Below are 26,043 nucleotides of genomic sequence, written 5' to 3'. Positions count from 1 at the left end.
TTTGTGTGTGAGTATATATATATATATATACACACGTGCATTTTTAAAAATTTTGTATATATATTTTACTTGGTGTCACTGGATATAGGTAGGAGTACTTTTCAGAATAACGATCATCAAATTATCCTAGGTGAGTCAGGGCAGACAGGGCATAACCTAACATGTGCACCTGGGGAGTGGGGGTGGGTGGGGCTTGGCATGGCTTAGCAAGTGGGAGGTAAGGCAGAGCTGGATATGTACGGGAAGTGGGGAGAAGCATATGAGGCTGAGAGAGTCTGGGAAGAGGACAGGGCCTTGCACCGGGCAGGGCTAGGTATGCCTTTGTGCAGTGTATGGGACCCACAGGGCTGGGAGTGTAAGGTGAGGCAATGTGTCCAAGACAGAAGTCTGGCAGGCATTTCCTGGAGAGACTAGGTGGACTGGGTGGGGCAGATGGGTGGGCGGAGCATTCTGAGGGGTGGGGTCATGCATGTTTGAGTGGGCTAGGCAGAGTCGGTTTGTCTGAGTCCATGGTGCAGGGTAAGCAGGGTAGCAAGTGAGTCCTGAAGGGTGGGGCAGGCTGAGTTGACCAAGTGTAAGGGAGTATCGTCTAGCTTTTTTGAGCAGGTGGGCAGAGTGGGTTGGGATGGACCACCCAAGTGTGTCTGGATAAGTGGGTAAGCAGGGCCAAGTGGTGCCAGTCAGCCCCAGGCCGGTTGGCCAGAAGGTGGGACCAGGAGTGGTGGGACAGGTTAAGTCTGGTCCCACTCATTTAGTGCCAACCCAGAGCCCTCCTCCCACCAGCACAGGAACCCTACTTGTAATCCCTGGTCTCTGGTAAGTCCAGGACACAGGGTGGATGGGGGAGTGGAGCTGGTGCAAGGGTTTTCCCTTCAGCTCTTTCTCGCCATACCCTCAAAGACCTTGCCATGGTGACACTGGCCACCGCCCATTCGGTCACAGCTGCCTGCTGTGGACTGCAGAAGTCCAGGCTGTCCCAGATGCTGGCAGTGCCATTGGCGGTAAAGGAGGCCTCTCAGACAATAGCCACACCCCAGCTGTTGTCTGAAAAGGACCTGCCTCAGGGCTGAAATCTATGCCGGGGCTTTTGCATAGGGGACTTTTGACAAAGCCTGATGAGGGTATGTCAGGGACCCTGGGTGGAAAGAAGTGGACAGTGAAGGCAGAGAGGGTCATCAATGAGGAGAAAAAAAGGCAAAGAGGTGTCCCAACATCATTTACAAAACAATTTGGGAAGACCTGCCGGCATTTTCCTGGCCTACAGCCTTGGATGAGCGAAACTGACGAGTTCCTGTTCCTGGATGGTGTGCTGCAGAAACCAGCAGTGAATGTGAAGAAAATGGAGAATTTGAAGATAAAGGTGGGGTGGAAGGTGACAGAAATGGTGGAATGAGGGGGGCATGAAGACAGGGGTCAGGAGTGGAATACAGGGCAAGGGTACAAGGTTAGGAAGATGACAAGCTGACATCAACTCCCCAATCCCCGCCTTGACCACTCTTGTCCCACAGAAAGAGAAGAAGCAGAAGCAAAAGCTCACGGAAAAGTGGAAACACACAGACAAGACAGATGCCAAGGATCTAGCCTTGCTGCGGCAGTGCCTGGGACCTGGCTGTGTGTATCCCACCCGGCCAGGCTCCAAGTACTGCTCGGACGCCTGTGGCATGAAACTGGCAGCTGAGTGAGTGAAGTTAAGCAACAGGGTGTGGAGTAGGGCATGATTTATGCCATCCAAAAGTCTATTTATCCCTCTACCCGTGTATCCTCCCATCATTCAGCCACCGACCCCCCACCCACCCATCCACCTTACAGCCACCCACCCACTGAACACCCCCCGTACACGTTCTACCCACCAACCCACTCATCCACCCTTACAGTCATTCACCCATCTAGCCATCCCCCATTCAATCACCCATTCACCAGCATTCACTCATCTACTATTCATTATTCTATACATTCACCATTCAGTCACTCATCAATTTCTTCTTTTGATGTCCCATTACATTTCTTGCTGTCTCCCTTTCCAGCCGCATCTATGAGATTCTGCCCAAGCGCATCCAGCAGTGGCAGAAGAGCCCCTGCATTGCTGAGGAGCACGGCAAAAAAATGCTTGAGCGCATCCACCGTGAGCAGCAGGACGCTCACACCCGCCTGAAGGACATGGAGTGCCATTTCCATGAACTTGAGGCCATAATTCTGCGTGGCAAGCAGCAGGCTGTGTGCAAGGATGAGGAGGTGAATGGGAATGGGTGGGGTGCAGCAGAAAGGTATTTGAAATCTTGTCCTGTCCCTCCCCCTTCTACTCCTTCACTGGCCCTTCCACTGTCCTGTGCAGACCAACAAAAGTAACAGGAACAACGTAAACCTGCAGATCTTCTGTGTCTCCTGCGGGCAGTCAGTCAGCGTGCGTGTTGCCCTGCGCCACATGGAACACTGTTTTGCCAAGGTTGGGAAATTGGCTGGGGGCAGATGGGGCAAAGGTGTTTTTGGCTGGGTGGAATCAGTGGGAAGGAGGGTAGGTTTGGTGCCTGGGTGTTTGTTGTAGAAAGGAATGCAACACACATCCATGGTTCTACCCATTTATGCTTCTCTTCCATCCTTAGTATGAGGGCCAACATTGGAGTATCAGCCAATGGTGAGGGGGGACACCGGCTGGCCAGGCAGGCGTATAGGAGCCACAGGGACAAATGTGTTGCTTGGGGCTTTGTCATGGGAAGGTATGCTGTGTACATCCACAGTTCCTTCCATTTGTACCCTTTCTTCCCAGTATGAGTGCAAGTCGTCCTTCGGGTCCATGTACCCCACTTGCATTGAAGGGTGAGTGTGGGTGCTAGTCAAGGTGAAAGGCATGATGTGGACAGGGTCAGGAGCAGGGTGGGCAAGATCAGGGGCAAGATGTGGGTGGGCTCAGAGGCAGAGGTGGGTGCATTAGGGGCAGGGTATGGGTGGGGTTAGGGACAAAGTATGAGCAGGGGTTCAAGGTGGGACCCCCCTTTTCTGACCCTTAGCACTTCACTTTCCACCTCCCTTCAGGGCCACAAGGCTCTTCTGTGATGTTTACAACCCAAAGAGTAAGAGGTACTGTAAACGGCTTCAGGTGCTGTGCCCTGAGCACTCAAGAGATACCAAGGTGACTCTTCCTTCCTTACCTCATCATCCTTTATTCATCCCCTGCTCCCTGCCTGACCGCCATATTCCTCTCTTCCTCTCTGCTTGATTGCCTCCTATTTCTTTCTTCCTTCTGCCTGACTGGCTTCATAACTCCTGACGGACCTCATGTGTCCCCTTCTCCCTTCCTGACCACCCCACATTCCTCCCTCCTTACTGGCTGATTACCTTCTATTCCTGCTTTCTCTCTGCCTGACTTACCCCCCGCCCCCCTGCATTTCTCTCTCCCTCCCTCTTTTGCTCCTTACTTCATCACCATTCCCCATTCTTTTCTTCTCCTTGCTTGACCATTGTACATTCCTTTCCCACCCCTTGCCTGACTGCTCCACATTCCTCTCTTCCTCCCTCTCTTCCTTACTCTCGGACTTCCCTCCGTTCTTCTTCTGCCTGCCTCACAGTCATCTTCTCCCTGCTTGTCATCTCCTACATCCTTTCTTCCTCCCTGTTTAACCAGCCCCTATCCCTCCCGCCCTCCCTTCCTCACTTCTTCCACGCCTTACCAGGCCTCTTTCATCTACTGCTCTTAGACCTCCCCTCCATCCTTCCTCCCACTCCTGTTTGATCTCTTTATGTTCTTCTTCCTTTCCTGCCTGATCACCTCCGTCCCTCCATTCCTGCTTATTTAACTTCTTCCTTCATCCTCCATGCAAGGTCACCCCCCCTTCTGCCTCCTCTTCTCTACCTCATCCCTGAATTCCTCTCTTCCCCCCTGCCGGGTCACTCCCTATTCTTCTCCTTCCTGCCTGACTGCCCTCCGTCCTCCATTCCTCTCATAGTGCCTGGCTGATGACTCCGGATTTCTCCCCTCCTCCATGCCATGTTGTCCTTCATTCTTCCTCACAGATACCAGACGATGAGGTGTGTGGTTGCCCACTAGTGCATAATGTCTTTGAGGTCACTGGTAATTTCTGTTGTCTTCCCAAACGCTTATGCAACCTCCACTACTGCTGGGAGAAGCTGAGGCGTGCTGAGGTGGACCTAGAGCGCCTTCGTGTGGTAGGCTACAGTGCTGACTGGGGCTGAAGGGGGGGCTAGCCTTCTGGAATCCCCCTCTCATGCTCACCTCCCACAGTTGCACAAGCTGGAAGAGCTAGTTGAGCAGGAGCACAAGGTGCGCACAGCTATGACGAACCGGGCAGGGCTGCTGGCCCTGATGCTTCACCAGACAATCCAGCATGACCCACTCACCACTGACCTGCGCTCCAAAGTAGACAGCTGAGCCCTGCTCGCCTGAGGTCCTGTACCCAACACCCTGTGCAAGGGAGACATTCAATGAATTCTTCACACTCTTGTTCCTATAACCACTTTTTCCCCCCCCTTAGGTCATCTTAGAGTTTCTCTGTGCTGCTCTGTTCACCATTTGTTCTCCTGCCTCTGTTTACCCCTCCATGGGAAGGGGGCCTCAGAATTCCCCTCTGTGTTCATCCATTCTTCCATCCGTCTGTCTCTTTCTTCCCTGAATCTTGGCAGGGCCAGGGGATCTGCCCTGCCCTCATCCCCCACCGTCCAGAGTTTTGTTAACAAACTTTGGAAGAACAAGGAATTTTAATATCCGTTCCCCCCTCCCCCAGACCTGTCTTTCTGGCCACAGACCCGATTTCAGACCTCTAATGGTGGTGGGTGACAGTGCAACTGTACTTAGGGAGAGGCTGCCATGCACATGCAGAAGTGGCTGTGAAGTGATGCCCACTTAGGGCTCGGCGGGCTTTCTTCTGTTGGGGGAGACGTGACCTTGCAGAGGAGGGGCCAATGACTCTTGTTCCCTGCCGTCCCTTATCCTAGGCCATCAGATATGTAGTTGACACCTGATTAGTGCACAGCCAATTCATCAACTTCTGTACAATTATTACTATTCTGCAGGCCAGAGGTGTTAGAAAAATGGGATGGGAGCTAGGTGAGTGTGGGATAGTCCTCCGTGAGAATTCCACTTTGGGACACTGAGTCACGCCCCTGCCCCTGCCCATCTTGTTCCACCCCCTTGCCATCCCATGAGGTCCCAGCTCTTTCTGTCAGCCTTGGTCCCTGCCGCAGTCCAGTCCCGGTCTGTCCATCTCCCTCCTCCCTACACCTCCCAGCACTGCCCATCACATCCTCTCTTCCCCCCGCCCCCCACCCCGACCACACTGCTCTGGGTCTGTCCTTTCCAGCCTGCCCTGTACATTGAAGCCCCAGGTGGTCATGAACATTTCATACTCGTAGGGCTGCCAGAAGAAGCCTGGGACCTCTGCCATATCTGCTTTGATCAGGCCCCCAGCCAGGCCTCCCGTGCCATGGAGGTGTGTCCGGTAACGCTGCTTGTGGTACTGGTATGTTTGAAACGACAGACTTGAACACTTGTCTTATTTTTTTCTCTACTCCCTGGTCCCTTGTGGATTTTTTTCATGAATTTTCATAATTACTTTTTTTCCCAGGGACTCACACATTTTACCTAAATGGTTAGGTATGCTGCTCGAGACTTATACCTCATATTCCACCATACTCAGTTGATACTCCCACCTACCTGATGCGATGTCTCCTTTTTTTATTACTAATATTGTATTTTTTTCAATTTGATCAGATTTTCCAGGGCTAATCCATATAATTAATTATATGAAAGGACTCGCATTTTAATTTATTTTATTCCCTAGCTTTATATTTATTTTATTTATTTCAACTTTCATTTTTATTAATTGCCACTTCTTGATTTTTGTGTTTGGTGTTTCATTTTCATATATTTACTGGATTTTGTTGTTCTTTTTCTGATCTCTTGAATCAGATTCTTAACTCAGTTATTTTTTTTCCAATCTTTTTCTACATATATAGTAAAGGATTTGAGGCTATACACTTTCCTCTAAATGTGGTTATTATATCTCCTAAACTCTGGTATTAAAGGTGCAACTTCAGAATTGATTTCTCACTTTGATCCTAGCTACAGAGGAAAGTTTCTTAAGTCTCTAACTAGTTTGATTGTCTTTTCTTTCTTTTTTTGTAATTATGATTTTACTATGATCAGAGAATGTAGCCTGTTGAATCTGAACTGGTAAACATTACTCAAGATTTTCTTTGTAGCTTAGATACTCCACTGAACTATAAAACTTTCATGGATATAAGAGAAGAAAACATATTCTCTGCTAGGTACAGATTACTCATGGTTAGGGCTTTCAATCTAGTTTGATGATTGATGTTTCTTTACTCTGATTTTTTTGTCTATGTCAGCTGTTATATTACAAAAAAGATAGAATACACGCAACTAATGAATTGTTGAACAAGACATCAAAAATGAATGATGTATTTATTATATGTTGGCTAATTGAACATAATAAAAATAAAAATAAAAAAGGATAAATGCTGGGGCGCCTGGGTGGCTCAGATGGTTAAGCGTCTGCCTTCGGCTCAGGTCATGATCCCAGCGTCCTGGGATCGAGCCCCGCATCGGGCTTCCTGCTCAGTGGGGAGCCTGCTTCTCCCTCTCCCTCTGCCTCTCTCCCTGCTCATGCTCTCTCCCTCTCTCTCTCTCTCTGTATCTCTGTGTCTCAAATGAATAAATAAATAAAAAAAATCTTTAAAAAAGGATAAATGCAATAATATTTTAAAATAAATTTCTCCTTGTGGTTCTGTAGTTTTTTTGGGGGGGAGGGGCATCCTAAAGTGTATCTCTTAGGCCATTTTGCACAATGGCATTATGTATTTTCCTTGTTTTGTCTTTTTTTGTTTCCTTTTTTGTTTGTTTCCTTGTTTGAGTGTTTTTGACTTTGAATTTATTTTGATAAGTACATCACCACTGCTGCTTTTCTTTTGCTGCCACTCACCGTGTGTATCTTTGCCTAAATCTTTATTTTGTGTTTTTATCTTTAAGATACACTTCTTGTAATTGTATATGTTTTTTGCCCTAATCCCACATTTATGTCTTGAGATTCAGTCCATTTAAATTTATATAATTATGATAATCTTCTCTTTTTCATCTTATGCTTACTATTGATTTTACTATTTCCTAAATACAACTTTTATCCTTTTCTTCTTCTTAATAGCTCAATGAAGTTTCTGTTCATTTTTGTCCCTCCCCCTTACCTCATTAGTTTGGAAATTTTTATTCTTACTAATTGTTCATTATATACATTTTTACTTCTAACAGACATGATTTAATTTGTTTTCTCTGTTATTTGATCAGAATATAATTAGACCTTTCTTTGTAAGGGAAATTGCTCTCTCCTCCATATTTGTCTCAGCAAGATGAAGAATATTATTTCTGGATTTTTCCAGAGAAATTTAAGGTGCTTATTTGGAGACTATATTTTTCTGAAGCTAAGTCAATTCTGCTTCAAGAAAACTTAACATTTTAATTCAAAATCCCCAGTCACGTTATCGTAATTTAACTATAGCTATATGAATGTGTACCCAAGGGTGTGTATTTTACAAGAGTCATTGCTAACCATTGTTTTGTTCTCTTATTTTGAGATCTATCTCCTGATTTAGTATTCATTTATTTAGAATACTTTCTTTAGTGCTTTCCTCAAATAGAGTAAGTTCATGGAATACTCTTAAATATTTCATGTCTGAAACTGTCATTCTTTTGCACTGACTGAGGAATGGTATTTTGGGAAGGGGTACAGGAGCTCTGCATTGGAGTCCTTATTTCTCCATCGTCTATGGGAAGTAGATTCCAGGATGGCCTCCAATGATTCATGCTTCCTGATATTCATGACCTGTATAATCCCCTTCACTTAAGTAACTGGCTTCTAACCAATAGCATGCCTTAAAATTGAGGACATATCACCTTTTTGATTAGATTACAAGAGATGGTGGCTTTTGTCTTGCAAACAGGTTTTCTTTCTTTTTTTTTTTAAAGATTTTATTTATTTGACAGAGATAGAGAGAGGGAGAGCCCAAGCAGGTGGAGTGGCAGGCAGAGGGAGAGGGAGAAGCAGGCTTCCCGCTGAGGAAGGAGCCCGATGTGGGACTCGATCCCAGGACCCTGGGATCATGACCTGAGCCGAAGGCAGCCACTTAACCGACTGAGCCACCCAGGCGCCCCAATTGCTAACCGGTTTTCTTCCTTGTTGGCTTCAGTGAAGCAACTTGACATGTTGGAAAGGCCTGTGTGGTAGAGAACTGAAGGTGGCCTCCAACCATCAGTAAGAAACTGAAGCACGTAGTCCAAAAACCCAAATGAACCACATAAATGAGCTTGGAAGCAGATCATCCCCCATTTGAGCCTTTAGATGAGTCCCTAAGCCTGGCTGCCACCTCATTTATGGCCACATGAAAGAACCTGAAACAGGACCAAGCTAAGCTGTGCTCAGATTCCTGACCCACCAAAGCTATGAAATAATAAGTGTTTATTGTCTTAGACCACCATGTCTGTGGGGATGTGGAGCCATATTATTAGGCCCCGAGGGCCAGTGATTTTGTGAAGGACACTGGTTTGGTTTCTGGAGTGGGAGCCATAACATCCTTCAGGAATGGTCAGTGTTTGAGCTCTCCATAAGTCAGTTTTAGAAACTGTGTAGGTCAGTGACTGGCAATCTGGGAAGACTGACGATTGGAAGGCTGCTGGGGGCGTGGCACAGGCGTGCCTGTGTTGGGCATTATTTGAAGTTCCTGTGGAAAGCAGATAAGGGCTGTCTCTCGGATGTAGTGATTTGCCGTCACTGGATTAATGACATGAGGAGCCTGGGACATGCCAGTAACTGGGGACGTTGAAGTATCTTCTGGCAGTCCCTGTAGTCCAGCCATGGGTGGCTTCTGCTGGTTGGTAAATGATTGGCAGCAGGAGGAATCGGGCATGGTCCCAGCGATTGGGACCCGAGGTGACCAAAGATCAACGGTCCTGAGTTGGTCGGTCACTGGGGGACCTGACCCACGCCTGGTTTCCAGTGTCCAAGGAGGGGGTGGGGAGGGTGAGTTTGAGTTTTCTTCTCCGTCAGAAGAGGGAGGGCCACGGGATGTGCACTGAAATACGCAAAAGCTCAGTTTATGCACATGACATGTTGTCACTCCTCAGCCTGAGTGCTTTGAAGACAATAGGAAATAGGACTGTTGCGGGCGCCTGGGTGGCTCAGTCATTAAGCGTCTGCCTTCGGCTCAGGTCATGGTCCCAGGGTCCTGGGATCGAGCCCCGCGTTGGGCTCCCTGCTCCGCGGGAGGCCTGCTTCTCCCTCTCCCACTCCCCTTGCTTGTGTTCCCTCTCTCGCTGTCTCTCTCTGTCAAATGAATAAATAAAAAATCTTAAAAAAAAAGAAAAAGAAAAAGAAAATAGGACTATTGTATATTGGGAACTGACCCTGTATAGGATTCAGTATCACAGGGTGTGGACACTTTGCAGTCAGCTGGCCTTGGCCTAAATATTTCCCTAGCCTTCCGTTTGCTAGCAGTGTGACCTTGGGGCAAATGACCTAGCATTGCTGCACTTGAGCTGCTTCTGCTGTGCCTAATGATAATCATTGTCCTCTAGCTGACAGGGTTGCAGTGAAAATTGAATGAAATACTTAGTATTGGTCACCAGGGCCTTAGGGCAGGGGCAGGTGAGTTGCCGAAGCAGCAGATTCTGGACTTGCTGCCCCTGGGACAGCTCACCATCCTCCTGCAGAGAGTGAGCACCGTGTGGCTGATGTCCCACATCCAGAGCCTTGTGTGTTTCAGTGGAAAACGTGATGCAGCTGATGGAGGAGAGGTGGGATGGGAGGGGTAGCCCCACGCCTGCTGGAATTGGGGCATGGCTTCCTGCAGGGTGTCTGCTGGATAGTTCCAGCTGGAGCATAGCCCTAAGCAGGGAGATACTACCTTACTCCCAACCCCCAGCACAGGCCCTGAACTGTCCATTGCCTCTTTATAGACGCTCAGCCAATCCCCACCAGAGCCTCCTCTGCCCCCCACTCCCCCATCTCTGGGAATTTGCTGATTTCTCCTCTATCCTGATCTAGGGTGGAAAAATCCTTTTTTCTCTGGAACTGAGAGGGTGGCAGGGTAATAGGGTGACGAGAGTCTCCAGGGTCCTTCTAGTTCTTCCTCCTCCTTTCAAAGGTGATAAAATGGCCTGAGAAATAACTTGACTTTCCCAGACCTCTCAGATTGTGAGTGACAGCACTGGACTGGAACCAGGTCTCCTGAATGTGTCCTCCACCCTTGCCACACTGTAGCTAAGATCAAGTTTCCCACTAAAAGTTCCCCTTGAGAATCTGTAAACAGGAAGATGACGAGAGAGCCAGACCCTGGCCGACAGCTCCCTCCTTCAGACCTTCCTGTGGATGCTGTCATGTCTGGGACAGGCTCTTTGTCACAGGGGCTCAGGGTCATGTGGTCAGTAAGACTGTGTATATTCTAAAACTCCATTATTTTAGTTTTGTTTATTATAGAAATAATTATATTCATGACAGAAGTTTATACACTATAAATCATAGAAAGAAGGAAGTTAAAATGACCTCTAACCTCTATCATCTAAATATAAATTCTATATTTTGATTTATTCGCTTCCTGATATTTCTTCTGGGTATGTGCTCTGGTGTTTATGTGCATGAATGTTTAGTACATTCATTTAACTTATGGGACACCTGGGTGGCTCAGTCAGTTAAGTGTCTGACTCTTGATTTTGGCTCAGGTCATGATCTTGGGGTCATTAGACTGAACCCCGCATTGGGCTCCCCACTGAGTGGGGGGTCTGCTTGAGATTCTCTCTCTTCTTCTCCCTCTGCTCTCTCCACTCTCTCTTTCTCAAATAAATAAATTTTTAAAAAAATAAACAAATTTGTACTTGCATATATGCATTCAGTAAGAGTTTCTGTTGAACAACTGAAGTATGTTTGTATTTATCTTGACTAATCAGGAAACATTCTGTTGAATAAAGATAGGCCGTGTTCCCTTTAATAATATATCACTGTTGATCATTTAATCAACTTCTACATTTTATGCAGCTGTAATAATAATTACAAAAGCTTGGCTCAATCAGAAAGTAATGTTGAATAAAATTGAACATTGTAAGACAAAAAAATAATGTGTTAAGTATTATTTAAGTATTGACATATGTATGTATATGACAAAGACGAGAGAAACTCTTGATAAAGAAATCCTTAATTTGTGAGTAAATTCTCCTTTGAAAATGTCAATACTGTTGTTGTAATTTAAAGCAAAATTAAAATCTAATCTAAAGAGAAAAAATTCTCAGCCTATCTAGATGGCAACACACACTAAAATTAAGAGAGTCAGTGTCAAAGAAGGATGCTCAATAAAAAAGATGTGACTAAATGAACTTTTACTAAAACCTTAGAAAGATGAAATGTCAGAATATTCAGTCACACAAAGGGCTCCTTCAAGACACTAAGAATGTGTCTCACAGATCCTCTCCACCAAACCAGAGAGCTTCTAGGAAGCTTCTCAGCTCTTGCAGCAGAAGACCCAGATAGAAAAAAAGGATTATTTTTAAATGGATCAGTTGGTATCGACTTATATTATAATACTTTTTTATGGGAACTCTTTTCCTAAAGCATCCAACTTGAGCAGTTGTTTTCTGTCTGTTTCCATGAATTCTATGATGCTATCTTAGGTTAGGTTTCCTTAAATGTGTCCACACTAAGAAAGACATCTGGGTGCACATTATTCAGTGTCTTCCTTAGATGAAATGTGTAAGGGAATGAAAGAAGCAGGATAGGGAAGGAGGAGTCACTGCAAAAGTGTAGTTTCATGAAAAGTGTAACCTTGTCCTGACACATGGGAAAGCTGTGTGGGAAGGAGAGGAGTGTCTGCAGCATCAACTGCATTGCAAAGTTGCCCTACTCTGAAGCAGGAACATGGGCTCTTGTATTCCTATGTAAATCCATCGTTGGCTACTCCCCAGGAGGGTAGTGTAACATCCCAGGCGTCTCAAGGCATATTGAATGCACCATGGTCACAGCCAAGGGCAATTCTCTGGAGAAAGTCACAGGTAGAAGCTCTTTGCTGCAACAGATGGGGATGGGTGCTCTGGCCAGTAAAGAAGATCTGGGTGAGGCCCCAACAGTGCCTACTCCATTTAATGAGGATGTGCAAAGAGGGAAAATGCTGCTCTGATTCATTCTTAGAAGTTTTCTCCTCAGCTTCTCTCATCAATGTCCTCATGTGTTTTTTTTCGTTTTTTGTTTTTTTGTTTTTTGCTTCAGGAATTCCATAACATACATTTATTTTTTTTTTTAAAGATTTTATTTATTTATTTGACAGAGAGAGAGACACAGCGAGAGAGGGAACACAAGCAGGGGGAGTGGGAGAGGGAGAAGCAGGCTTCCCGCGGAGCAGGAAGCCCGATGCGGGGCTCGATCCCAGGACCTGGAATCATGACCTGAGCCGAAGGCAGACGCTTAACGACTGAGCCACCCAGGCGTCCCCATAACATACATTTAGATCTGACCTCTCTGAGAAGGTTTTCTCAGATTGCAGAAACAGATGTGCTTTTATATGGGAATACGTTGATGCATACCAAAAACTGATTTCTGGATGCAGCCTTTCCCACAGTCATTGCATTTTTTAAATATTTTATTTTATTTTATTTTATTTTATTATGTTATGTTAGTCACCATACAATACATCATTAGTTTTTGATGTAGTGATCTACGATTCATTGTTTTCATATAACACCCAGTGCTCCGTGCAGTACGTGCCCTCCTTAATACCCATCACTGGGCCAACCCATCCCCCCACCCCCTCCAAAACCCTCAGTCTGTTTCTCGGAGTCCATAGTCTCTCATGGTTCGTCTCCCCCTCTGATTTCCCCCCTTCATTTTTCCCTTCCTTCTCCTAATGTCCTCCATGCTATTCCTTATGTTCCACAAATAAGTGAAACCATATGATAATTGACTTTCTAGGCTTGACTTATTTCACTTAGCGTAATCTCCTCCAGTTCCATCCATGTTGATGTAAAAGTTGGGTATTCATTCTTTCTGATGGTTGAGTAATATTCACACAGGAGAAAAACCCTATGTATGTACTGAGTATGACAAGGCCTTCACCAAGAAGTCAAGTTTGAGTAAGTACCAGAGAACTCATCCTCAAGCTAAGCCTTGAAAATGCAACAACTGGCTACCCTTTGACCCAGCAATTGCAGTCATTGCATTTTTAAGGCTTAGCTTGAGGATGAGTACCCTGGTACTTACTCAAACTTGACTTCTTGGTGAAGGCCTTGTCACACTCAGTACATACACAGGGTTTTTCTCCTGTGTGAATTTGCTTATGCTGTTGGAGGTGGTATTTACTTATGAAAGATTTCCCACAGTCACCACATTCATAAGGTTTCACCCCGGGATGAATTCTCTGATGTGTAATCAAAACTGACTTGTATGTGAAAGTCTTCCCACGTTTAGGACATGTATGGGATTTCTCTCCAGTATGAATTTTCTGGTGTGCAAGGAGATTTGATTTTTTGGTGAAATACTTCCCACATCTCTTGCATATGTAGGGTCTCTCTTGTGTGTGACTTTGTTGATGCTCATGGAGCTGGGACTTGAAAGTGAAAGGATTTTCACAACCACCCCATTCATAGAGTTTTTCTCTAATATGACCTTTCTGATGTATAATTAAGTGTGACTTCTGGTTGAAGGCCTTTCCACATTCAGTACATCCATAGGGTTTCTCTCCAGTAAGAAAATTCAGATGCACATTGAGGTGAGACTTCTGGGTAAAGGTTTTTCCACAGTCACTGCATTCATAAGGTTTTTCCACCAGTACAAATTCTCTGATGTGTAATCAAGACTTACTTGCAAGTGACGGCCTTTCCACATTCAGGACAAAGATAACCTCTCTCTCCAGTATGAGTCTTTGGTGTGCAAGGAGATTTGATCTTTTGGAGAAGAACTTCCCACATTTTGGGCATACATAGGGTTTTTCTCTTGTGTGAGTTCTCCTATGTTCATGAAGTTGTGATTTGGAAGTGAAAGATTTCACACAGTCATTCAGAAGGTTTCTTTCCACTATGAATTCTTTGCTGTGCAACCAAGTGTGTCTTTGGGATAAAAGCCTGCCTACTGTCAGTGCATATATAGGGTTTCTCTCCTGTATGAATTCGCCAATGCAACCTGAATATTGACTGATGGGTGAAAGCTTCTCATATTGCGCTCACAGGGTTTTTTCCAAGAATGAATAATCTGATGTGCAAAGAAGTGTGACTTCTGAGTGAAGACCCTCCCACATTCAGTGCATACATAGGCTATCTTCCCAATAAGAAATTTTGGAAGAGGAACATGTTCTTGCTTATGGCTGAGTACTTACCACATTGATTAGGTTCACAGAATTTCTCACCTGTATGAGAATTAGTACAGTTAGTATGGGAAAAACTGAGTAAAATTTTATGAATTAAGTGTGGGCTCATTGAATTATTTTTCCAAGTACTTATATTCCTAGTATCTCTTCTTATTCAATGTGTTCTTATTGATGAAAGCAACATGACTCAAAAGTCTATTTTGTTTTTTATTTTTAAAAGATTTTATTTATTTATCTGTCAGAGAGAGAGAGAGAGACCACAAAGCAGGGGGAGCTGCAGGTGGAGAGGGAGAAGCAGACTCCCCGCTGAGCAGGGACCCCCCCCCCCAATGTGGGACTCGATCCCAGGACTCTGGGATCATGACCTGAGCCGAAGGCAGACGCTTCACCGACTGAGCCACCCAGGCATCCCTCAAAAGTCTATTTTAGTTGTCTTTATATTTCTCTATCTGGTCATCATCTTACTACAGTTTTTATTAATAATGGAAACAATGAATAGTTCCTCTTGAATTCATCCCCTATCTCATTGTGAAATAAGCTTTTATGGAAATTTTCTCCTATAGAGTTTTAATGTTACACTTCCCTCCTAAAAAAGGAAAAAAGAACATGAAATTGAAACATAGAATAATTAACCAAATATAGATGAGCTACATGTAACTGATCCAGGTTGGACAGAGGGACATCAGATGATGATGATGATGATGATGATGATGATGATGATGATGATAGTCATAGGCAATATTCCTATGGTTCTTACTATATGCTATGTACTTATATAGCACTTAGGACCTGCCAGGCACTGTTCTAAGTGATGTATAATGTACATACGCACATACGTACATACCTTTAAACTCATTTAATCCTCACAGTAATCATCTATGTTAGATACTATTATACATGTTTTTAGAAGAAACTAAAGCTCAAAATGAGTAAATAATTTTCCCAAGATAACATGGGTAATACATAGGAGAGATTAGATTTAAACTAAGGCTCAGCTTTACCCTAAGTAATACATCAAGTTACCTGGAAAGGGAAATAACTAACATTTTAATGATTTGCATAGAAGATGAAATATAGTAGGACTTTAATATTAATAGAATTGATAAATTATACTATTATCCAATTCTACCAAATTTTTAGATACTGAGCATGACTGGATCACAAAATCCAGTTTTGTTTTCCTCTTTTAAAAAGTCAGGCCAGGGGCGCCTGGGTGGCTCAGTTGGTTAAAAAGTCAAGCTAAAATGCTGGAATCCAGAACTTTGTCTTGTCCCCCAAACTTCACTGTTGTTTTACTCCTATGTTGTACTTTTTATATCCCCAAGCTTCTTTTCCTTTATTTTATAGATCTTAAGCATACTGATTCATATGCATGGATTGGGAACTTTTTCCAACTTTTCACTACATTTAAAAACTTACTAGAGTGGACAATATTTAGTAACTACCAACCTTCAATGTAAAAAACTCATGCCTATGCTGAAAATAATTATGTTTAACACTTGGAGCCCACAGACTAAAAGCAGCACATAAATGGAGTCATCAGTCTGAAAAAAAAATAGCTATGAATGTGAGTTTGCATTCTACTAGTAATGAACATTTCTTTAAAAAGTCCACTTTATGGGGCACCTGGGTGGCTCAGTCGTTTAAGCGTCTGCCTTCGGCTCAGGTCGTGATCCCGGGGTCCTGGCATCCAGCCCCGCCTTAGGCTCCCTGCTCAGCAGAGGACCTGCTTCTCCCTCTCCCTCTGCCCACCCCACCCCCACTCTTGTTCCTGCTCTCTCTCACTCGCCATCTCAAATAAATGAATAAAATCTTTAAAAACAATCCAGTTTATTCCCAAATCCAATAATTATTCATACTCTTCTTCCATTAATCTTGCCTCTTCTGCTCCTTTGTGCCAATTCAAAATGTATGTATGACTCATAGATCATTTAAGAGTCCTATACTCTGAAAATTAACTCACAACCTCACCACACTTCTAGAAAGACATTATTTTCTCTGAATTTTAAAAGCAGACATTATCTATGCTATCCACTTTGGGAGTTGTTCACTTTACTGGAATAATTAGTCAACAAAGGCTAAATTCTTTTTTTGTTTTCAAGCCAAGATTCCCCTTACCACTATAATCTATTTCTTTGAATTCTTTTTGACACACTTAAAAAACATGCACTGAAACAAAACACTCTGGTTTGCCTATCTCCACAAAACCAATAATTTCAGTACTTGAACTGGGTTTTCCATTTTTCTGTTAGAAAATTTAAGAATAAAATATTGCTATTGCTCTTATTCTTAAGGATTTATTTTTTAAGATTTTATTTATTTCTTTGTTTGACAGAGAGAGAGAGCACAAATAGAGGGTGCAGCAGAGGGAGAGGGAGAAGCAGGCACCCTGCCAAGCAGGGAGCCCAATTCAGGGCTCGATCCTGCATGACCTGAGCTGAAGGCAGACGCTCAACAAACTGAGCCACCCAGGCACCTTTATTCTTAAAGATTTAAAAAAAGATCTAGGGAAGAAATGATCATATACCCCACGGTTTAAAAACATATTCTTTGTATATGAATATTTCCAGAAGGATACCTAAGAAATGATTAACACTGGCAGTCCCTGGGGAAGGGAACTGGGGACAAAGGTGGGAGTGAGATTTTTCACTGTGAGCTCTTTCACACTTTTGGAATTTCAAAACTTGTGAATGTATTACCTCTACAAAAATTTTAAATTAAAAAATAAAATAAAAGGGGAAAGTTTCTATCTGTTCTGAGTTTCTATGGGGTGGGGATGAAGAAAACAAAAGAATATTAGATGCTGGATTAATTAAGAATTAGTTTTATAGAACAGGTGAAACCTGCATCTAAATAGTCAGAGCCCTAAATAGTCAATAGCCTAGATGCAGAAAGGAATTTTACATGTAGGAAACATTAAGAAAACTGAAGTCAAGCAAAAGTTATGGAAGATATATAGATATAAGGTTAAACTGGAAATATGTGGCCTGTTATCACTGAGAGGAGAATTTAATTATGTGCTGCGTAATAGGGAGTAACTGCAATTTTATTTCATAAAGCAAGTATAAGATAAATGTTATGGCTCAGGTAATGAAATGTGTAATATATAGTACCTAAAATGAATTTGTTAAAAACTGGAATTAGATAATTCCATAAAGAACAGAATAATCCAAACATGATAAAATATAAACTTGGTTTAAGGTGACATAGATGGGACTTGAAAAGAAAGGACATTTAAATAGCACTTTCAGAAAGAGAAAAAAGGGTAGGAATTTCAGAGTCCAGAATTTAGAAGGGGAGAAAATTTTCTGGTTTGGGCAATGATGATTCCAGCTACTATACTGAGAATGAGAGAATTGAATAGTTGTGAGAAATGTCCTTTTACATAGGTGGATATGGTACTACCATACAGTTGTAATGCTAGGGGAAAAGATATTACTATATGAGTCAATAGAATAGGGAACTAGACTCCTCAGAAAGATGGTGGAGTAGGAGGATCCCAGATACACCTAGATAAAACCCTCATTACTGTAAATATCCCAGAAAATGCCCACAAAGACTGGCCGAACAGACTCTCCACGGCTAAATATAGAGACTGGCCACATCAAAGAGGGTAGGAAGGATGGAGACATGGTTTGGAGACAAATGGACCTGCGGGACTGTCCCCGGAGGGAGGGACACCGTGGGTGCAGAGAGAGGGAGGAGTAGACCCCACACCAGGCACACCAGGCATGGGAGACCCACACTGGGAAGACAAATGCCCATGACATTTGGCTTTGAAAACCAGATGGGCCTGGTTTTGTGAATTTTTACAGTCAGTGGGACTTAACACCTAGAACTTTAAAAATCAGCAGCTAGGCTCTGGGAGAGCCACAGAGTAAAAGGAAACTGAGTACTCACACTTGAAGAGACAGCACAACAACCAGCCCCAGCACAAAGGCAGCGGCTTGAAAAATGCCTGGGTATATGGGAGGACAATTTACTTAATAATCTCAGAATCTGTTCTGGACGGGCAGGGATCTTTGGGAAACTTCTCCAAGAGCAAAGGAGCTGGTGGGCACCATTTTCTTCTCCCAACTCCCAGCCTAGATACACAGACACCTGCAGGAATCAGCCCAGTGTAGACACTCTCCACCTAGCTTGCTAACAGCAGGCCCTGCACGCACACATTTCTGGGGGTCTACCCCTCCAACCCCCTTGCACTCAGCAGAAGTTTCCCCAAGTGGCTGCAGGTCCCCTCAGGTGGCAGACCAGTGGGGACTTGTTGACACTGTGTGCCCCACCCCCACATTCTCCTGTGGACATGACCTCCAACCTGCCCTTGGTAGGAGTCCATCCCAAGCTGTGCTGCAAGGCTGGCAGTGTGCAAGCATCCCTGAGAGGGGCCAGCAGAACTCCAAAGTGACTCCTGCCCCAGGGAGAGAGGAAAATAATCATAAACACCAGTTGAGCGGCAACATCAGCAGTGTTCTGGGGCAGACATCTGGTCTGACTGCAGGCCCTGTTAACCAATGAAAGCCTCTCAGAGGGCAACACAGAGAAAGTGCTCTGCAGTTCGGTGCTACTGCAGCTTTGGGAAACCCCTGGTCTGATTCAACTCAAGCCCAAGACAGCCCCGGACTGGCCCACTAATAACACAGGGACCAAACCCTTCCCATAACAGACAAAGAGAGCCACTGCAGGTAACTGTACTGAAGGTAAATGCAGCTCAGCCACAAGAGCAGGGCACACACAACACACATAGGAAATACCCCTGAAGTGCCAGGTTCTGGTGAACAGGGGACATTGCACTGCAGGGCACTACAGGACCTCTTCTTCATTAGGCCACTATTTTCAAGAGCAGAGCTGTAGCAGATTTTCCTAACATGTAGAGAAACAGACACTGAGAATTATACAACACGAGGAGACAGAGGAATATGTCCCAAATGAAAGAACAGAACAAAATCACAGCAAGAGAGCTAAACAAAACAGAGATAAGAAATATGCCTGATAGAGAATTTAAAGTAATGGGCATAAAGATACTCACTGGACTTGAGAAAAGAGTGGAGGGACTTGGCAAGACTTTTAACAAAGAGATGTAAAACATAAAAAAGAACCAATCAGAGATGAAGAACTTAATAACCAAAATTAAAAATACACTAAACGGAATAAATAGTAGACTAGAGGAAGCAGAAAACAGATCAGCAACCTGGAGGACAGAGTAATGGAAAGCAATCAAGCTGAACAGGAGAGAGAAAAAAGAATAACAGAAATGAAAATAGGTTAAGAGAACTCCGTGACATGCTAATAACAATGACTGGATCAACCAAGAAGTAAAAAAGGAAACTAAAAAAATATGGAGACAAATGAAAATGAAAACACAATGGTCCAAAATCTTTGGGATGCAGCAAAAGCTGTTCTCAGAGGGAAATTTATAGCGATACAGGGCTAACTCAAGAAGCAAGAAAAATCTCAAATAAACAGCCTAACCTTACACCTAAAGGAATTAGAAAAAGAAGAACAAAGAAAACCCAAAACCAGTAGAAGGAAGGAAATAATAAAGACTAGAGCAGAAATAAACAAAACAGAAACTAAAAAAGCAATAGAACAGGTCAATGAAATTAGGAGCTGATTCCTTGAAAAGATTAACAAAATTGATAAACTTTTAGCCAGACTCATAAAAAAGAGAGGGGAGACTCAAACAAAATCACAAGTGAAAGAGGAGAAATAACAATGAACACCACAGAAATATAAAGGATTATAGGAAAATATTATGAAAAATTATATGCCAACAAATTGGACAACCTAGGAGAAATAGATAAATTCCTAGAAACCTATAACCTCCTAAAACTGAATCAGGAAGAAATAGAAAATTTGAACAAACCAATAACCAGCAATGAAATTGAATCAGTAATCAAAAAACTTCCCACAAACAGAAGTCTAGGTCCAGATGGTTTCACAGGTGAGTTCTACCAAACATATGAAAAAGAGCTAATACATATACTTCTCAAACTATTCCAAAAAATAGAAAAGGACAGAAAACTTCCAAATTCATTCTTTTAGGCCAGCATTACCCTGATACCAAAACCTGATAAAGACATTACAAAAAAGAAGGAGAACTACAAGACAATATTTCTGATAAACATACATGTAAAAATCCTCAACAAAGGACTAGCAAACTGAGTCCAACAATACATTAAAAAAAATCATCCACCATGATCAAGTGGGATTTATTCCTGGTTTGCAAGGATGGTTCAATATTTGCAAATCAATCAACATGATACACCACATTAATAAAGGAATGGATAAGAACCACATGATCCGAGGTACCTGGATGGCTCAGTCAGTTAAGCCTTGGGCTCAGGTCATGATCCCAGCATCCTGGGATTGAGCCCCACATCAGGGTCTCTGCTCAGCAGAGAGCCTGCTTCTCCCTCCCCCACTGCCTGCCGCTCCCCCAGCTTGTACTCTCTCTCCTTCTCTCTCTGTCAAATAAATAAAATCTTTTAAAAAAGAACCATATCATCCTCTCAATAGATGCAGAAAAAGCATTTGACAAAGTACAAGCATCCATTCTTGATAAAACCCTCAATAAAGTAGGGGTAGAGGGAACATACCTCCACATCATATAGGCCATATATGAAAGACCCACAGCTAATATCATCTTCAATGGGGGAAAATGAGAGCTTTTCTTCTACAGTCAGGAACATGACAGGGATGTCCACCCTCTCCACTGTTATTTAACATAGTAATGGAAATCCTAGCCTCAGCAATCAGACAACAAAAAGAAATAAATGGCATCCAAATCAGTAAGGAAGAAGTCAGACTTTCACCATTCGCAGATGACGTGATACTCTGTGGAAAACACGAAAGACTCCACCAAAAAATTGCTAGAATTGATACACATATTTAGTAAGGTTGCAGTATACAAAGTCAATATACAGAAATATGTTGCATTTCTATACACCAATAATGAAGCAGCAAGAAGTGAAATCAAGTAATCGATCCCATTTGCAATTGCACCAAATAATCGTAAGATACCTAAGAATAAACTTAATCAAAGAGTAAAAAGATCTGTACTCTGAAAGCAATAAACACTTATGAAAGAAATTGAATGAGACACAAAGAAATGGAAAGACATTCCATGCTCATGCATTGGAAGAACAAACATTATTAAAATGTCTGTACTACCCAAAGCAATCTACACATTTAATGTGATCCCTATCAAAATACCAATAGCATTTTTCACAGAGCTAGAACAAACAATCCTAAAATTTGTATGGAACCAGAAAAGACACCGAATGGCCAAAGTAGTGTTGAAAAAGAAAACCAAAACTGGAGGCATCACAATTCTGTACTTCAAGCTCTATTACAAAGCTATAATCATCAAGACAGTATGGTACTAGCACAAAACCAGACACATAGACCAATGGAACAGAATAGAGAGCCCAGAAACGGACCCTCAACTCTATGGTCAACTAATCTTTGACAAAGCAGGGAAGAATATCCAGTGGAAAAAAGACAGTCTCTTCAACAAATGGTGTTGGGAAAACTGGACAGCAACGTGCAAAAGAATGAAACTGGACCCTTTTCTTACACCATACAAAAAATAAATTCAAAACGAATGAAAGACCTAAATGTAAGACAGGAATCAATCAAAATCCTGGAGGAGAACACAGGCAGCAACCTCTTCTTGGTTAGTTCTTGTCCTTTCTTTTATTAATGTGATGTATCACGTTGATTGATTTGCAAATGTTGAACCATCAAGATAAAAAGCTTCTGCACAGCAAAGGAAACAGTCAACAAAAATAAAAGGCAACCTATGGAATGGGAGAAAATATTTGCAAATGACTTATCAGATAAAGGGCTAGTATTCAAGATCTATGAAGAACTTATCAAACTCAAACCCAAAACACAAATAATCCAGTCAAGACATGGGCAGAAGACATGAACAGACATTTCTCCAAAGAAGACATACAAATGGCCAACAGAAACATGAAAAAATGTTTAACATCACTCGGCATCAGGGAAATACAAATCAAAACAGGGACATGTATGGAACTGTTGAATTACTAACTTATACTATTAACTAAATGGAATTAAAATTAAAACTTTTATTTTATTTTTTAAAATATTTTATTTATTTATTTGAGAAAGAGAGAGCATGAGAGAGACAGAGAGCACGAGCAGGGGGGGAGGGGCAGAGGGAGAGGGAGAAGCAGACTCCCCAGCCACCCAGGCACCCTAAAATTAAAACTTAAAAAAAAAAATACATGAATCAAAACCTGATAGAATTTGCAAGAAGAATTAGGGAAGCCAACATGTATAATTGGAGATTTTAACAATATTCTCAATAATTGATAGAAAAATGGCTAGAGGGGCCCCTGGGTGGCTCAGTCGTTAAGTGTCTGCCTTCGGCTCAGGTCATGATCCCAGGGTCCTGGGATCGAGCCCCGCATCGGGCTCCCTGCTCCGCGGGAAGCCTGCTTCTCCCTCTCCCATTCCCCCTGCTTTTGTGTTCCCTCTCTCGCTGTCTCTCTCTCTCTCTCTCTCTGTCAAATAAACAAATAAAATCTTAAAAAAAAAAGAAAAATGGCTAGAAAATGAGTAAAGATACGACACCTGATCAATACTATTAAATAAGTTTACCTAATTAAGTGTGATAATGGTATTGTAAAACAGAGACATATACTGAAGGAAGTAAGAATGAAGTATCATTTCAGTGATTTGCTTTAAGAAAAAACCCAGCAGTAGTTAATAAAACAAGATTGGTCATATGCTCATAATTGTTGATAATTATTGTACATGGGTGATTGGTATAAAGGGGTTCATCATACTATTTTTATATTTCTGAGTAGCTTGTATATTATATACCACACCTGGATTAGTTCTGTTTCGGTTTTGCAAGATGAAAGAGTTCTAGAGACTAGTTGCACAGCAACGTGAATATACTTAACACTACTGAATGGTGCACTTAGAAATGGTTAAGATGGCAAAGTTTATGGTATGTGTTTTTACCACAACAAAGATAATTAAAAACAGATAAGTAAAAACTAAAAACTGGACTCCAGGTGCACCCACAGTACTGCTATAGACTTCATATGAAAAGTTATTGGGGGGCACCTGGGTGGCTCAGTCGGTTAAGCCGCTGCCTTCGGCTCAGGTCATGATGCCAGGGTCCTGGGATCGAGCCCCGCATCGGGCTCCCCCTGCGCTACGGGGAGCATGCTTTCTCCCTCTGCCTCCACCTCCCTGCTCATGCTCATGCTCTGTCTCTCTCTCTCTCAAATAAATGAATAAAATCTTTTAACAAAATAAAAGAATAATATGTCACAACCAAGTAAGACTAAAGGGGGATTACAAGGGAATTTAAAAATTTTGAAGAATATTAGTATGAATCATCATATTAATTGAACTAAACAGGGGCAAAAATCATTAACAGAAAAACTAATACAGATGATTTTAAACATATAAATAGATGCTCAATCACTCTCCTAGTAAGAGAAATGAAAATTAAAACTGCACTTGGGATATCATTTCTCACCTATCAAGATAGGCAAAATTCTAAAAGTTCAACAACCCACCCTGTGGTGAAGTTGTGGGAAAACAGACACTCTCCTCTATCACTGGGCACAGTCCAAGTGATACAATCCTATGGAGGTGAATGTGAAAATATTTAGCAAATTACAATTGCATTCAATTACAACTCAGAAACGACATTTCTGGGACTCTATTCCAGGAATACACCTATACATGATTGGAAGGTATATTGCAAGATGGCCCATTGTGGCATTGTTTGAAATAGAAAAATATAGAAAAATCCAAGTGTTCATCAGCAGGACTCAAAGAAATCAATGAAATCAAATCATCAGCATGATTCCAGTCAATAGACTCAAGAAGCATCAAGATGTAACATTAGCAGTAAGAATAAACATGGTTTCAGAGCAAGGCAAAGAAAGACCTGGGGACCAGTATGTATGACAAATTGTAACTGGGGAAGGAAACTGGAACCAATGAGTACAGGTTGTGTCTGGGGGTTCTAGTAAGATGTTATGATAGTACTTACTGTCCATTAAATGCACTGATATTTCTTGTGCACTAATTGTGTGTTATGTAATGTATCTACAAATACATTATGATGCTGGCACATGAATATAATAATTCTTGGCAAACAAACGAACATGCAAGAGGAAGGAAAGCTCTTTACAGAACAATGTCAACTAATAATTATAGAAAGACATAGAATTAGAAAACCACCATCTGCAAACCCCAAGTTAATCATTGTTTTAAGCAAAGATCATCAATGGATGATAAAACGATCTTGTGAATGCTTACTGAGTGTTATGGGCTGAATTGTGTTCCCCCAAAATTCATATGTGAAGCCCTAACCCTCAGTATCTGAGAATGTGACATATTTGGAGATAGGGCCTTTGAAGAGGTGATTAAGTTACAATGATGCCCTTAGGGTGAGCACTGATCCAATCTGACTGGCGTCTTTATAAGAAGAGATTAGGATTTACAGAGAGACACCGAACATGAACATGCATAGCTGAGCAACCCTGTGAAAATGCAGCAAGGGAGGGGCCATATGCAAGCCAAGGAGAGAGGCCTCAGGACAAACCAAACCTGCCAACACCTTGTTCTTGGACTTCTAGCCTCCACAACTGGTGAGAAAATGATTTCTGTTATTTAAGCCACCCAATTTATGGTATTAGGCTATGGCAGCCCTAGCAAACAAATACATTGGGTGAATAGATTATTCACATGGTCCCTAAAGAATTACCCCATAGAAAAATAATGAAATACAAAAGAAAAAAGATTTCTGGGGCACCTGGGTGGTTCAGTCAGTTAAGCATCTGACTTCTGATTTCGGCTCAGGTCATGATCTCAGGGTCATGAGATCCAGCCCCTCCGAGGGCTCTGAGCTCAGCCAGGAGCCTGCTGGAGATTCTCTCTCCCTCTCCCTCTGCCCCTCCCCGTTCTCTCTCTAAAATAAATAAATAAGTCTTTAAAAAAAACAAAGAAAAGAAAAAATATTTCTTTACAATGAAGAAATTAAACTTAGCCGTTACCAAATATAGAATGCATGGAAACATGTTTCCAGACATGACTCACCGAGAGGGACAAATCATCCATGCGGATTTCTTTCCCAAGCTGTTTGACCTAAATCTATTCATGAGGAAACAATTAGAAATGCAGAAACATCTACACCACAATTGGCAAACTCTCTTCAAAAATATCAAGGTCGTGACAGACAAAACAGGCTGGGAAAATGCTCTTAGATTAAAAAGAGATTAGAAAAAAAAAATAAAAATAAAAAGAGATTAGAGACTAAAGAGATGAGATGACATGAACAATGCCAAATGCCAGGCATGAGCCCTAATAGTATTTGGGATTTTAAGAAGTTGTAAAGAAATTTAAGGGTAATTAGAAACATTTGAATTTGGGATGCACACTATTATTTTATCATTGTTAAATTTCTTAAGTGTGATGAGGTTTTCGGGAGGAGTTGGGGGAGGTGATGGAACTGTCTGTAATCCGATGGTGGTGGTGGTTATACAAATCTATACGTTTATTCAAATTAATGAACTGTACACCAAGAATTTAATTTTACTGTATGATAATTTTTAAATAAAATTGAAAGTCGGAGTGCCTGGGTGGCTCAGTCAGTTAAGCATTTGACTTTGGCTCAGGTCTTGATCT

General features: G+C 42.5%; 1 protein-coding gene across 1 annotated transcript in view; it reads left to right on the top strand.

The window, feature by feature from the left end:
- The first annotated feature begins 509 nt into the window (after positions 1-509).
- LOC110571115 (CXXC-type zinc finger protein 1-like) overlaps positions 510-26,043 on the top strand; it is a 32,911-nt gene continuing 7,377 nt past the window's right edge. The window contains exons 1-11 of the mRNA XM_044911614.1: positions 510-519; positions 901-1,001; positions 1,265-1,360; positions 1,509-1,678; positions 2,025-2,232; positions 2,333-2,443; positions 2,765-2,814; positions 3,031-3,127; positions 4,009-4,161; positions 4,238-4,372; positions 5,313-5,450. Coding sequence (XP_044767549.1) covers positions 510-519; positions 901-1,001; positions 1,265-1,360; positions 1,509-1,678; positions 2,025-2,232; positions 2,333-2,443; positions 2,765-2,814; positions 3,031-3,127; positions 4,009-4,161; positions 4,238-4,372; positions 5,313-5,450 — 1,269 coding nt within the window. The remainder of the gene's footprint in view (positions 520-900; positions 1,002-1,264; positions 1,361-1,508; positions 1,679-2,024; positions 2,233-2,332; positions 2,444-2,764; positions 2,815-3,030; positions 3,128-4,008; positions 4,162-4,237; positions 4,373-5,312; positions 5,451-26,043) is intronic.

Source organism: Neomonachus schauinslandi, chromosome X, assembly GCF_002201575.2.
Source record: "Neomonachus schauinslandi chromosome X, ASM220157v2, whole genome shotgun sequence".
NCBI classification, from domain to species: domain Eukaryota; kingdom Metazoa; phylum Chordata; class Mammalia; order Carnivora; family Phocidae; genus Neomonachus; species Neomonachus schauinslandi.
This window is presented reverse-complemented; position numbering and strand designations above follow the sequence as displayed.